This window comes from Pleurodeles waltl, chromosome 4_2, assembly GCF_031143425.1.
Source record: "Pleurodeles waltl isolate 20211129_DDA chromosome 4_2, aPleWal1.hap1.20221129, whole genome shotgun sequence".
NCBI lineage: Eukaryota > Metazoa > Chordata > Amphibia > Caudata > Salamandridae > Pleurodeles > Pleurodeles waltl.
The window spans coordinates 395,893,049-395,905,929 of record NC_090443.1 but is presented as its reverse complement, the minus strand read 5'-3'; the positions used below and the strand labels follow the sequence as shown (position 1 = coordinate 395,905,929).

The following is a 12,881-nucleotide window of genomic DNA, read 5'->3' as shown; positions in this document are numbered from 1 at the left end:
GCTTCTCAGTGGTGAAACCTGGTCTAGAGTTTTTAAAGTAATACTCGCTTTCTTTTTTCTGTTGTTAAAGGGACAAGGTTTTAACGGAGGCTTGGGAGTCTTTTTTTTCACAATATTGCCTTTTCCCTCAAATGGCTTAAGTGCTACGTTGTTTGACTTGGGCTTTTCTCTCTTGTAGGAGTGATGACCACTGCGCTACTGCCATGGAGATAAAATGACCAAATGCCATTTGTTGCACACCTAGGACCACATAAGCACTCATGGTCTGGGAAGGATGGACCTCATGAACGGACAGCCGAGCACTGCTAATCTTGTAGCTACTGCTTCAGAGGTAAGCTCACAAAGAGACCTGTTTTCACCTTAATCAGCCCTTCTGATAAGTCTTTGGTCTGGCCCTGTTGTGTTTACAGGCACCTCTGGTAAGTCAGTGAGGTGGACGAAGACCCATCTCATAACTTCACCTCAGAGTGTCTTGATTTCGAATTTATTCTTATCTTAAATTTTTCATGCCTGGAGAGGGGCGTTCTTAAACAAAAACATTGCTCCACAGAGTGTGCTATCCTTGATAGTTGCTGTAGGTCTCTTTCTCTCTCTCCTTTGTCCTTACTGATCTTTCTTCTTTTTTGTCTCTCACGCTCTCTCAATGCCAGTTTTCTCTCTGGCTCTTCCTCTCAGACCAACTCTCTCTCTCTCTTTTCAATCTACTTCGTTCTCTTTGGCGCAGACTTAGCACTCTCTCAAGCGCCCCCTCTTCTTCTCGTCCTTCCTTCCCTCTTCTTCTCGTCCTTCCTTCCCTCTTCTTCTAACCCTTTCTCTCTTTCACTACCTTTATTGTGACAATGGTTCCTCTGCTCCCTACGTTTTTCTGGCACGTTTAACATCTCTACTTCTCTATCAAATGTTATTCGCATGTTTCATCCTGGTGAAATAAACCTTCATTTAACTTTTCTCACATGGAGACAGGTTGGCATCTGCAAGACGTCTTCCTGGCACATTTAATACATTTTTAAATTGTACTTTCTTCTTTTCGCAGAAGAGTAGCAGCTCAGAGTCCTTGAGTGACAAAGCTTCCTCAGAACTAAAGAAAAGCTTCGATGCTGTGGTGTTCGATGTTCTTAAAGTCACGCCAGAAGAATATGCTGTAAGCAACATTTCACTTCTTCTTTTGAATAAGCATATTGCCTGGGGCGATGAACAGTCCACACCAGCGTGAGAGCAGACGTTCCTGAAAACCATACAATGTTGTTGTTTTTTTTTTTTTTACTTGAGTAGATCGTTAGGCTTGTTTTACCTAGTCTTTGTGTCTTGAGTCAGTCAGTGGTCACTGGGCAGTATCGTTTACACAAGGTGACCTAGTGCTTCTGGTACTATTTCACTTACGTTAAATTGACAAATTGCTACCTTCGAACAACTCACCCTCAAAGAGTAGCTCATTTAAGTAGTCAAAGCTTAGAATTTGGGATGCAGAATGAATTGAATGGGCATTTTTTTTTTTTTTTTTAGAATGAATTTTGATATTTGGAAATAGGTAAAATGGAGCCTTTTGAACACAATTTTTTTTTATACCTTTTTGGGGTAAGGCACTATTGGCCAGAAGGATAACTCAATGAGCAAAGCTTTGACTGCTGTAGCAAAGCATTGTTTGCAGGTCATGAGTTCGAATGCTGACTAGGTTGACTGACTAGGTTGACTCATTCTTCCATGCTCCCAAAGATCGGTAAATTGAGTGCCACAAGTGGCAAATTATCACCATGTGTTTTATGCAGTTCTTAAAAACTGTAGAAGTGTGGTATGAAGGTGTGTGTGTGTGTGTGTGTGTGTGTGTGTGTGTGTGTGTGTGTGTGTGTGTGTATGTATGTATATGTATGTGTATATGTATGTATGTGTATATGTATGTATGTGTATATATATATACATATATATACACACACAATGGCATGTGTAGCTCTAGAAACACATCCTGTGCATATATCGCCATCTAGTGTTGGGCTCGCAATGTTGCAAGCCTTTTCTTCGAAGAAGCTTTTTTCGAGTCACGAGCTCGAGTGACTCCTCTTGGTGATAGTGTGCATGGGCATCAACTCGTTTGTTTGTTTGTTTTCTTTCTGCCGTTAGGTTAGAACGTGCTCCCTCTTGCTCTGTTACTTTTGGCTCGGTACTAACTGAACTTCTCTTTCCTTTTCCTTTTCGATCGTGTTTCTGACTACACTCAATCCGATTGTAGCATTGACATCGATTAAACGCCCTTTCAGGTGCCCGCACCCTTCTCTGGCCTACTGCGTCATAGGCTCATGGATCGGACTCCATTTCGATTCTGTCCTCGGTGCCATGCCAAGTTCCCCTACACGACCAGCATTTGGTGTGCAACTTCTGCTTTTCTCCTACCAACAAGAAGAGACCTGCGAGGCGTGTCGGTCCTTTCGATCGAAGACAGTACGAGATCGAAGAGCAAGGCGGTTGGAGATGGCATCCAAGTCTACCGAACAAATGCCCGACATCTTTGATGAGGAACAGGCACGGACTGCAGTCTCCATTCGAGACTCTGACTCCGACCGAGATTCAGATCAGGACAGCCAGGTACTCCCTGTGACGCAGTGCGAGAATACACCAGCCCCTTCCCATCAAAAACAAACTAAGAAATCACAGAAGGCCTTTGGTCTACCACTGCTTGCTGACCATGGTTCGACCTGAAAACAAATCCTCGACCGACCCTTGGTTTCGCTGCCGAAAAAGGCCAAGACTCACTCACACGAACAGACTGTCATGCCTGTTTCGGCATTGAGTCGAAAAATGGAGGCTTCCACTTAGGAACTGAGTCGGCTCCAGACCACATTGGAGCCGAAATATCCACGCTCCTCTTCGGAGTCCAAACATCGAAGCCCATCTTCGGAGCCGAAAACACTTTCCCCTACCGATCGGACCACTTTTTTGGCCCGTACAAAGCATGCTGCTATCAAGCTTTCAGAGCATTCATTAGTAGGCAGAAAACAGGTTTAATCTTCAGAACAGGAGAAAGATGAAACAGACATTAGACCCATTTTTGAGGTCATGGACTAAAAACAAAGGAGGATTCAAATCCAGAAAGAGATTGGAAAGATTGTTGCCTCTCCTTCTCCAATTACAAAGAGGAAATTAGCATTCCAATAGTTCGGATGCTGGCCCCTCACCGGCAAAAATCTTTAAACATAAAGAGAAGCCAAAGAATGCACAGCTTTCTCCACCGCATTTGCCTTATCCTCCCTCTTCTCCACCACTGCATACTCCACCACCAACTTCACACACACAATCTCATGCTTCTTCACATGGCGACTAATAAGGGTGATAGTATTTACAACATGGATCCATGGGACATGTATGACTCTGACCCAATCCCATCCAATGATCCCGATTTGTATACCACAAGACAGTCTCCATCTGAGGATACCACAGCCTGTAATTAGGTCATTACCAGAGCAGCTGCCTATCACAGTTTACAGATGCACTTTGAGCCAATAGAAGAGGATTTTCTATTTAACACTCTTTCCTCAACTCACAAACGGAATCAATGCTTGCCAATGTTATTGGGTATGCTAAAACATGCCAATGACATTTTCAAAGAATCAGTGAATGCCAGGGTATTTACACCTAGAATAGATAAAAAATATAAACCGTCACCAACTGATCCAGTCTTTATTTCATAGCAGTTACCGCCAGATTCCATCGTAGTCAGTGCAGCCAGAAAATGGGCAAATAGCCAGTCCACAGGGGATGCTCCTCCCCCTGATAAAGAAAGCCGCAAATTTGATGCAGCAGGCAAAAGAGTAGCAACTCAGGCTGCAAATCGGTGGCATATTTTTCACTCCCAAGCTCTTTTAGCCAGGTACGACAGGGCACATTGGGACGACATGCAGGAGTTCCTGCAATACCTCCCAAAGGAACATCAGAAAAGAGCACAACAGGTAGTGGAAGAGGGACAAGACATTGCTAATAATCAGATCCGATCAGCACTAGACGCAGCTGATACAGCAGCTAGGGGAATAAACACTAGCGTCACAATTAGGAGACCTGCTTGGTTGAGGTCCTCAGGCGTTAAGCCTGAAATATAACAAGCGGTCCTTAACATGCCTTTTAATAAGCAGCAACTCTTTGGAAGGGAGGTGAATACAACCATAGACAAATTAATAAAGGACTCGGACAGCAAGGGCCATGGGAGCCCTTTATACAACACCTTTTCGGGGCTCATTTTGTAAACCACATTTTAGAGGAGGGTTTAAGCGACAAACTTCTGAGGTCGCTACATCCCAACTAAAACAGGGACAACAATATTATCCCAGGGGATCTTTCAGGGGCTCTTATAGAGGACACACTTTCAGATCCAGAGGTAAATCCCCTGCTGCAAGAGGTGCCTCCACCTTATCAAAGCAGTGACTTTCCCTGCATCCCCAAACAGCATCCATCTTCTGTGGGAGGAGGACTGCAATATTTCCATCCTCACTGGCAACAAATTACAACAGATCAATGGGTACTGTCAATTATCCACAATGGTTATTGCCTAGAACTTATCTGCACCCCACCAAACATTCCACCCTGTTCACACAGGCTTTCTCTCGAACACATTGCTCTGTTAAAAAAAAGAGGTAGAATCTCTTCTACTCAGAGGTGCAATAGAAATGGTTCCTATCAGTCCGCAAGAGACAGGGGTATATTCTCTATACTTCCTCATACCAAAAAAAGATGGCACTCCCAGACCAATTCTCGATCTCAGACCTCTAAATCAATATATCCTCTCAGAACATTTCCACATGGTCACTGCACAGAATGTCATTCCCTTGTTACAAAAACAAGACTACATAACAGCATTCGATCTAAAGAATGCTTACTTCCACATTCCTATACATCCATCACACTGCAAGTATTTAAGGTTTGTGATAGCAGGCAAGCACTATCAATTCAAACTACTACCCTCTGGAGTAACAATAGCACCAAGGGTATTCACAAAATATCTAGCAGTAGTTGCGGTATACCTCAGAAAACAGTACATACACGTCTTCCGTTATCTGGACGACTGGTTAATAAAAGCCAGCACCTTTCGAAACACTCAACAGCACACACACAATACCCAATAGATACCCTACACAAATTAGGGTTCACAGTCAATTACCAGAAATCTCACCTTCAGCCAGCACATATTCAACGTTCTCTAGGAGCAATTCTGAACACTTAGTCAGCATTAGCCTACCCAAATCCACTACAAATCCAAGCATTTTACACACTCCTATCCCAATTGCAGGTCAATCGAACTTACACAGTAAGGTCTGTCATGAAGCTATTGGGAATGATGGCATCATGCTTAGCAATAGTGCTCAATCCATGTCTAAACATGAGACCACTGCAACAATGTCTCTCGCAACAATGGACTCGCGGACAGGGTCAGTTACAAGATCTAGTGTTGTTGGATCGCCAAACGTACAAATCTCTGCAATGGTGGAATCACACCAACTTATCAAAAGGGTGGCCATTTCAGGGCCATGTGCCACAGACCATAATCGCCACAGATGTATCAGTGACAGGTTGGAGAGCCCATCTCAACAATCTTACAATATAGGGGGAATGGGACTCAATCCAGCAAACTTACCACATATACCACTTGGAATTGCTGGCAGTGTTCTTAGCCATCAAAGCATTCCAACCACAGATCATACACAAAACAGTCTTAATAAGGACAGACAACATGACAACAATGTATTATCTGCAAAAACGGGGGGACACACTCATACCAACTGTCACTTCTAGCGCAAACAGTTTGGAAATAGGCAATTCACAATCACTTTCACCTCCTAGCGGAATACATCACAGGGATACACAACCAGCTAGCGGACCTCTTAAGTAGGACGCAGCAACAAATACACGAACAGGAGATTCACCCACAAGTAATTCAGTATTACTTTCAAATGTGGGGAACACCAAACATAGATCTTTTCGCAACAAGCGAAAATGCAAAATGCCAAAACCTCGCATCCAGATACCCACACCCTCAATCCAAGGGCAATGCTGTATGGATCAATTGGTCAGGGATATTTGCTAATGCTTTTCCCTCTTTCTTATTTATTCAGTTTCTGGTCAACAGGACCAGTCACTCTTCCATTACTATGATACTCATAGCTCCCACGTGGGCGTGTTAAATTGGTACACACTACTATTGTCTCTGTCGGTAGTACCACATCACAAGCTTCCAAACAGACCAGACCTATTGATTCAAAACACTTAAATAAAGCATCAGTTCAGGATATTGTATGTTATTTGCTTCATTTACAGAAAGCAAATCTTGCATATTCATCTATTAAAATTCATTTAACAGCAATATCAGCCTACCTCACAAACAGACAACCTACCTCTGTTTAGAATTCCTGTCATAAAAGATTTTTTGGAAGGTCTTGAAAGAGTTATTCCACCTACAGCTCCACCAGCTCCTGCAAGGAATCTTAACATTGTGCACATAAGGCTTATGGGTCCATCTTTTGAACCCATGCATTCTCGCGCTCTATAGTTTCTCTCATGGAAGGTTGCATGGAAGGAAGTAATTACTTCCTTAAGAAGAGTAAGTGAAATTCAAGCATTAACTTTAGAAGAACACTTCTTCCAAATACACAAACACAAAATAGTACTTAGGACAAATCCAACAATTTTACCCAAAGTGGTTTCAACATTTCACATTAATCAGTCAGTGGGATTGCCAGTCTTCTTTCCACAGCCAGATTCAGTTGCTGAAAGCGCTCCACACTCTTGGTCTTAAAAGAGCTCTCATGTATTATATAGACAGAACGAAAGACTTTAGAAAAACTAAACAACTTTTTGTGGCTTTCCATCAGTCTCATAAGGGTACTTTCATTTCCAAACAAGGATTGGCCAGATGGATAGTAAAGTGTAAACAAACTTGCTATTTTAAAGCTAAAAGACACTATTACTAACTCCTAAAGCACATTCTACTAGAAAGAAAGGAGCTTCAATGGCATTCTTGGGAAATATACCAATTGCACACACACAGACACAGACACAGACACACACACACACACACACAATGTGTTCTTTTGACAACAAGCAAATGTTGGTCAAGCAGTGCTTAAAACACTATTTCAAACTACTTCAACTCCTATAGGCTAACGACCGCTTACTTAGGAGAGGGACTGCTTTTCAGTCTATGCACAGCATGTGTATCTGAAGCTACACATGCCATAGAACGGAAAATGGCACTTTCTGATGGATACAACTACCTGTGGATTCCTCACTTATTGAATTCTCCCCTGCGCCAGCCCTCGGTGGAAATCTTCTTCCTAGCTTTTGCACGTCGACGAGGACGTCACAATTGCCCATGCGACACCGTCTGACGTCATACAGGCAATAAGAGGTCCTCGCCGACGTCATTTCCCTTTTTTCCATGCCATTCTAACAATGGTTATTCTTCGAGGGAGCTACTGTTTCTACTCTGCGTAGTTAGTTACTGTTGCTGTTTCTTTCTTCGAGAGAGAAAGCATGTCTCAAAGAAAGTCGGGTTTTAAGCCCTGCAGTGTGGAGGCAAAATGTTGGTGACGGACCCACATACAGAGTTTGTGGTGTCTCAGCTCCGACCACGACGTTGACAAATGTGACTCTTGTCAACGGATGAACCCGAAGGCGTTAAAAGAGCGAGAGGCGAAGCTCTTTTTGGCGAAATCCAAGAAGAAGGAGAAGCGGCGTTGACGCAAGTCACCTTCTCCGAAATCCCATCTGCGTCGTTGTGAATCTCGGCGCCGGTCGAGTAGGGAGAGATCGCGTTCGAGGTCGCCTTCAGCTCGACGCCGAAAAACATGGGAAGTTAGCCCCACCATCTCTCTGCAGCCACAGACGCCTCTTGCATCTCCGGTATCACCAGTTTCGCTGACGTCGCCTTTGAATCCACCATCTGTGTTTGAGGTTCCTCAGTGTCAGGAGTTCTCACCAGCATCTCAGACGCCGGGGCCGGCACCGATGTCACCTCAAGCCCAGGCTCCACAGTATCTGGCTTTCCCAGCCCCAGGAGCCGACCGTTCTACATTTTTAAATGCGATGTTTGCTATCTTTCAACAGATGGCTCCAGGTGGTGGACCGGCTTGCCCTTCGGTTCCATTGGCTTCAATATGGGTGCTCCGGCTCCTTTACGACCGGCACCTTTCATGCCCTTCCTTCCGATGGGAGGTGTTGGCTCGGCACCGGCTCCTATGGCGTCAACTTCACAGCCGGTGACGCCGAGTAGATCTGCTGGTCCGGCGCTGGAGCGTTCTCCTGTTCATCCATGGTGCCGATGGATCCAGCGTCAGATGGATCCGAGGATCGGCGTCCGGCTTCGACGTCGGCTGACGCCATGTCAACGCCAAGAATTGAGGCCAGGTTGCATTCAAGAAGGCTTGCTCTTCGCCTTCTTGAGGAGCTGGAGTATCAGAAGCAGGCATTGGAGGAAGGAGAGATCAAGGAACCTCTGGGGGATCTCCAAGGTTTAGATACAGCGAGTGGTTTGTATACCTCTCCAGAATGGGACTTAACATCTCCTGGAGAATATACAGAAGAGGCTGCTTCATTCCACTCTGTAATAAAGAAAGCAGCTGATTTTTTGGACTTTCCCTTGCCGGTGTCTGAGCCTAAACCCAATATTTTAACTGAGGTTTTACATCCTGCTTCGACGGTTGCAGAGCCACTTCTGCCCTTTAATGAGGCTCTGTCAGATCCAATTTTAGAAATTTGGAAGAAGCCGGTGTCTTCTTCGGCAGTTAATAGATCGGTGGCACGCAGGTATCGCGTGGCTCCTGCGGATCCAGGCTTTTTGTCCAGGCACCCGACCCCAGAGAGCCTGGTGGTTCAGGCTTCATGTTCATCTCGGACTGCCCCTGGTTCTTTTCCGGGAGTTCCTTCAGACAGAGACTCGAAGAAGATGGAGCAATCTTCCAAGAAGGCTTTCTCATCATGCAGCATGGCTTTAAAATCTACTAATGCCACATGCATTTTGGGTAGATACATCTACGCCCTAATGGATGAGATAAAGTCGTCCCATGCTGAGGTGCCTCAGGAGGTGTTGAGTCTGGTCTCCGATGCTCAAGCTGCGGCAACCCAAGTGATCCAGTCTGGGCTGGATACTACTGACTCTGTGGCCAGGGCTATGGGCACTGCTGTTGCTACGAGGAGGCAGGCCTGGCTTCGTTCCTCTGGTTTCTCATCGGATGTCCAGTCAGCCCTGCTGGATCTTCCCTTCGATTGGGGACAAACTTTTTGGATCCAAGGCGGACTCTGCCCTTGTGAGATTTAAGGAGAGTAGGGCCACAGCGAAGTCTTTAGGCTTGCAGGCATCCTCTTCTGTTTCTTCGAGACTCTTCAGAAGATTTAGGGGGTTTGGTCGTGGCTCATCCTCCTCCTTTCGGGGCAGATTTCAACAACAACCCGCCACTGCTCTCTCCTATAGTTCGTACAGGGGGAGGGGGAGGGTCCGAACCAGGGGAGCCGCCCAGCAGCACTCTGCCTCTTCCTCTGGAGGGGTGCAGCATGGGAAGCAGCCTTAGTCTTCCACCAATTCCTTCGCATACCACTCCTGTAGAGGGGAGGTTATTGAACTTTCTCCGCAAGTGGGAGGATATAACATCAGACTCCTGGGTCACCAGCATTGTGGGGCAAGGCTATGCCCTTCCCTTTCGGGATTTTCCTCCCCCCCCCCCCCCCCCCCCCATCCCGCCCCGCCCATCCTACTGTTCAGAAGAGCATCTCCTGTTACTGGAACAGGAGGTTCTAGTCCTCCTTTCAAAGGATGCAGTGGAGTTGGTTCCAGAGCAGGAGAGGGGTCAGGGTTGTTACTCAAGATACTTCCTGATCCCCAAGAAGGATGGTCAGTTGAGGCCAATCCTGGACCTGAGGATCTTGAATTGGTTCCTCAAACAGGAAAAGTTCAAGAAGCTGACCTTGGCTCAGCTGCTTTGGGCGTTGAACGAAGGAGATTGGATGGTGTCTGTCGATTTGCAGGATGCTTACTTTCACATCCCGATACTCAAGTCGCACAGGAAGTATCTCTGGTTTGTGGTGGGATCACAGCACTATCAGTTTGCGGTCCTCCCGTTTGGACTTACTTCAGCATCTCGAGTCTTCACAAAGGTGATGGCGGTGGTTGCAACAGAGCTCAGAAGGAAGGAGATAGCGGTATTTCCTTACCTGGACGATTGGTTGATCAAAGCCAAGTCTTTGGAACTCGTGCTGCGTCACCTGCAGTCGACAACCCAGTTGTTCGATCTGGGCTTTTCGGTGAACGTGCCCAAATCTCACCTGGAGCCCTCTCAGCGCCTCCTGTTCATAGGGGCAGTACTGGATACAACATTGAATCGCGCCTTTCCTCCGCCTCAGCGGAATCAGGACATTCAGGCGTTGGTTCCAATGTTTCAAAGTGGAGCGGTCATTCCAGTCCTCAAGGTCCTACGTCTGCTCGGTCTGTTTGCTTCTTGCATTCTGTTGGTCACTCAAGCTCGCTGGCACATGAGGGCTCTTCAGTGGTGCCTCCGAAAGCAGTGGTCTCAACACAAAGGAGATCTCAAGGGATCGGTAAAAATCTCCAGGGACACTGCAGTGGATTTAAGATGGTGGGTTGCGGACGGCAATCTTTCTCAAGGAAGGCCGTTCTCGCAACCTCCGCCAGTGACCACAGTGATAACGGATGCTTCCACTCTAGGGTGGGGGAAGCTCATCTGGGGGACCTGGAGGTCAAAGGTCATTGGTCTCCAGTGGAACAGATGTTTCACATAAATCTGTTGGAGTTGCGGGCAATACGTTTGGCTCTCAATGCCTTTCTCCCTTCCCTTCGCGGTCAGTCGGTTCAGGTCTTGACGGACAATACTACCGCGATGTGGTATATAAACAAACAGGGAGGAGTAGGGTCGTACCTTCTCTGCAGAGAAGCTCTGCGACTATGGTCCTGGGCAAGGGACCATCGGATTTGCTTGGTAGCAAACCATCTGGCCGGAGTCTTGAACGTGCGTGCGGACAGTCTCAGTTGGCACTTCTCGACCGATCACGAGTGGCGTCTTCACCCAGATCTAGTCCGACAGATCTTCCAGATGTGGGGAATCCCTCGGGTAGATCTTTTTGCCACTCAGGAGAACTCGCACTGCCTGTTGTTCTGCAGCCTCCAGTATCTGGTGCAAGGAACGTTGGGGGACGCGTTTCAGATGTCCTGGTGTGACCAGTTGCTTTACGCATTCCCCCCCCCCATACCTTTGATTCCTCAGGTTCTGAGGAAAATTCGCCAAGACCGGGCCCAAGTCATCTTAATAGCTCCGGATTGGCCAAGGAGGGTATGGTATTCAGATCTTCTCCAACTCTCTCTGTGCCCCCCCGCTCCGACTCCCTCCCAGGGCAGACCTCCTCTCGCAATCGCAGGGGTAGGTTTTACACCCCCACCTCCAGAGCCTGCACCTTCATGCCTGGAGATTGAACGGGGCAACCGGAGTTCCTTTTCTCTCCCACCTGAGGTAGTGGATGTTATTTTATCGGCCAGGCGACACTCCACTAAATCTATCTACACTAGCAGGTGGGCTAAATTTGTGTGTTGGTGTGGAGAAAGACAAATTGATCACTTACGTGCCCAGTTATCAGATGTCTTGTCTTTTGCTTTGTCCCTGGCTCAGAGGGGGTGTGCAGTGGCTACAGTCAAGGGCTATTTGTCGACCCTGTCAGCCTTTCTGTGTCTTCCAGAACAACCTTCTTTATTTAAATCTCCTTTGGTATTAAGATTTTTAAAATGCCTCATTAATAAGTTTCCTCCCACTCCTTTCATTATGCCTCAGTGGGATTTAAACCTGGCCTTAACGTTTATGTGTTCACCTTTTGAGCCCATGCATTCTTGCCCCATAAGGTTATTGGTGTTAGACTGTTTTCCTTGTTGCGATCACTTCTGCTAGAAGAGTGAGTGAGCTGCAGGCCCTTTCTGTTAAGCCCCCGTATACATCCTTCTATGTAGATAAGGTGGTGTTGAGGACCAAGGCTGCTTTCTTGCCGAAGGTTGTTTCACCCTTCCATATGAGTCAGACTATTACTCTCTCCTCTTTTTATCCTCCACCTCATCCTTCTAAAGAGGAAGAAAGACTTCGTTTGGACCCGAGAAGAGCACTGAGCTTCTTCATAGACAGGACGAAGGAGTTTAGATTGGAGGATCAACTCTACATCGGGTACGTGGGAAAGAGAAGAGGAAGGGCAGTCCACAAGAGAACACTCCCCAGTTGGGTCATTCTTTGCATTAAATTGTGTTATTCTCTGGCAAAGAAAGAGCCCCCTGATGGAATAAGAGCTCATTCCACCAGGGCTAAGTCGGCCTCTTCGGCCTTGGCTAGGGGTGTTCCTGTGGTTGCCATCTGCAAGGCCGCAACTTGGTCGTCCCTCCACATTTTCACGAAGCATTACTGCTTGGATTCAGAAGTTAGGAGGGATGGCCATTTTGCACGGTCGGTGTTGCAGGATTTCTTGGTTTGACCGTTCAGGCACCCTCCACCGAGTGTGGTACTGCTTTGGGACTCTATTCAATAAGTGAGGAATCCACAGGTAGTTGTATCCATCAGAAGAACGAGTTACTTACCTTCGGGAACGCCTTTTCTGGTGGATACATTAGCTACCTGTGGATTCCTCACGGTCCCTCCCGCCTCGCCGTTGCCTGTCTGGTCTTACCAAGCTATCCTTGGGTGTGCTCCTCTTGGTAGTTGATGACTTTCAAATATAATGTATATATTTATGCATATAAGTTAATTTAAAAAAAAAAGAGAAAGGAGAGTTTGTAAGATTGCCATACATGGTATTGACCTTTTTGGACTGATGTTTTTAGCTTTTGATGTAATTAAATGTTGTTATATGATTATTTGTTTCAATGG

The 12,881-nt window shown here is 46.4% G+C and overlaps 1 protein-coding gene across 5 annotated transcripts in view; it reads left to right on the top strand.

Annotated features, from left to right (window-relative positions):
• The window catches only part of RALGPS2 (Ral GEF with PH domain and SH3 binding motif 2), an 812,647-nt gene that overhangs the window by 182,015 nt on the left and 617,751 nt on the right, over positions 1–12,881 (top strand). For all 5 annotated transcript variants that reach the window (XM_069231548.1, XM_069231547.1, XM_069231545.1 and 2 more), the window contains 2 exons: positions 179–331; positions 1,034–1,141. In XM_069231548.1, coding sequence (XP_069087649.1) covers positions 275–331; positions 1,034–1,141 — 165 coding nt within the window. In that variant the 5' untranslated portion in view covers positions 179–274. The remainder of the gene's footprint in view (positions 1–178; positions 332–1,033; positions 1,142–12,881) is intronic.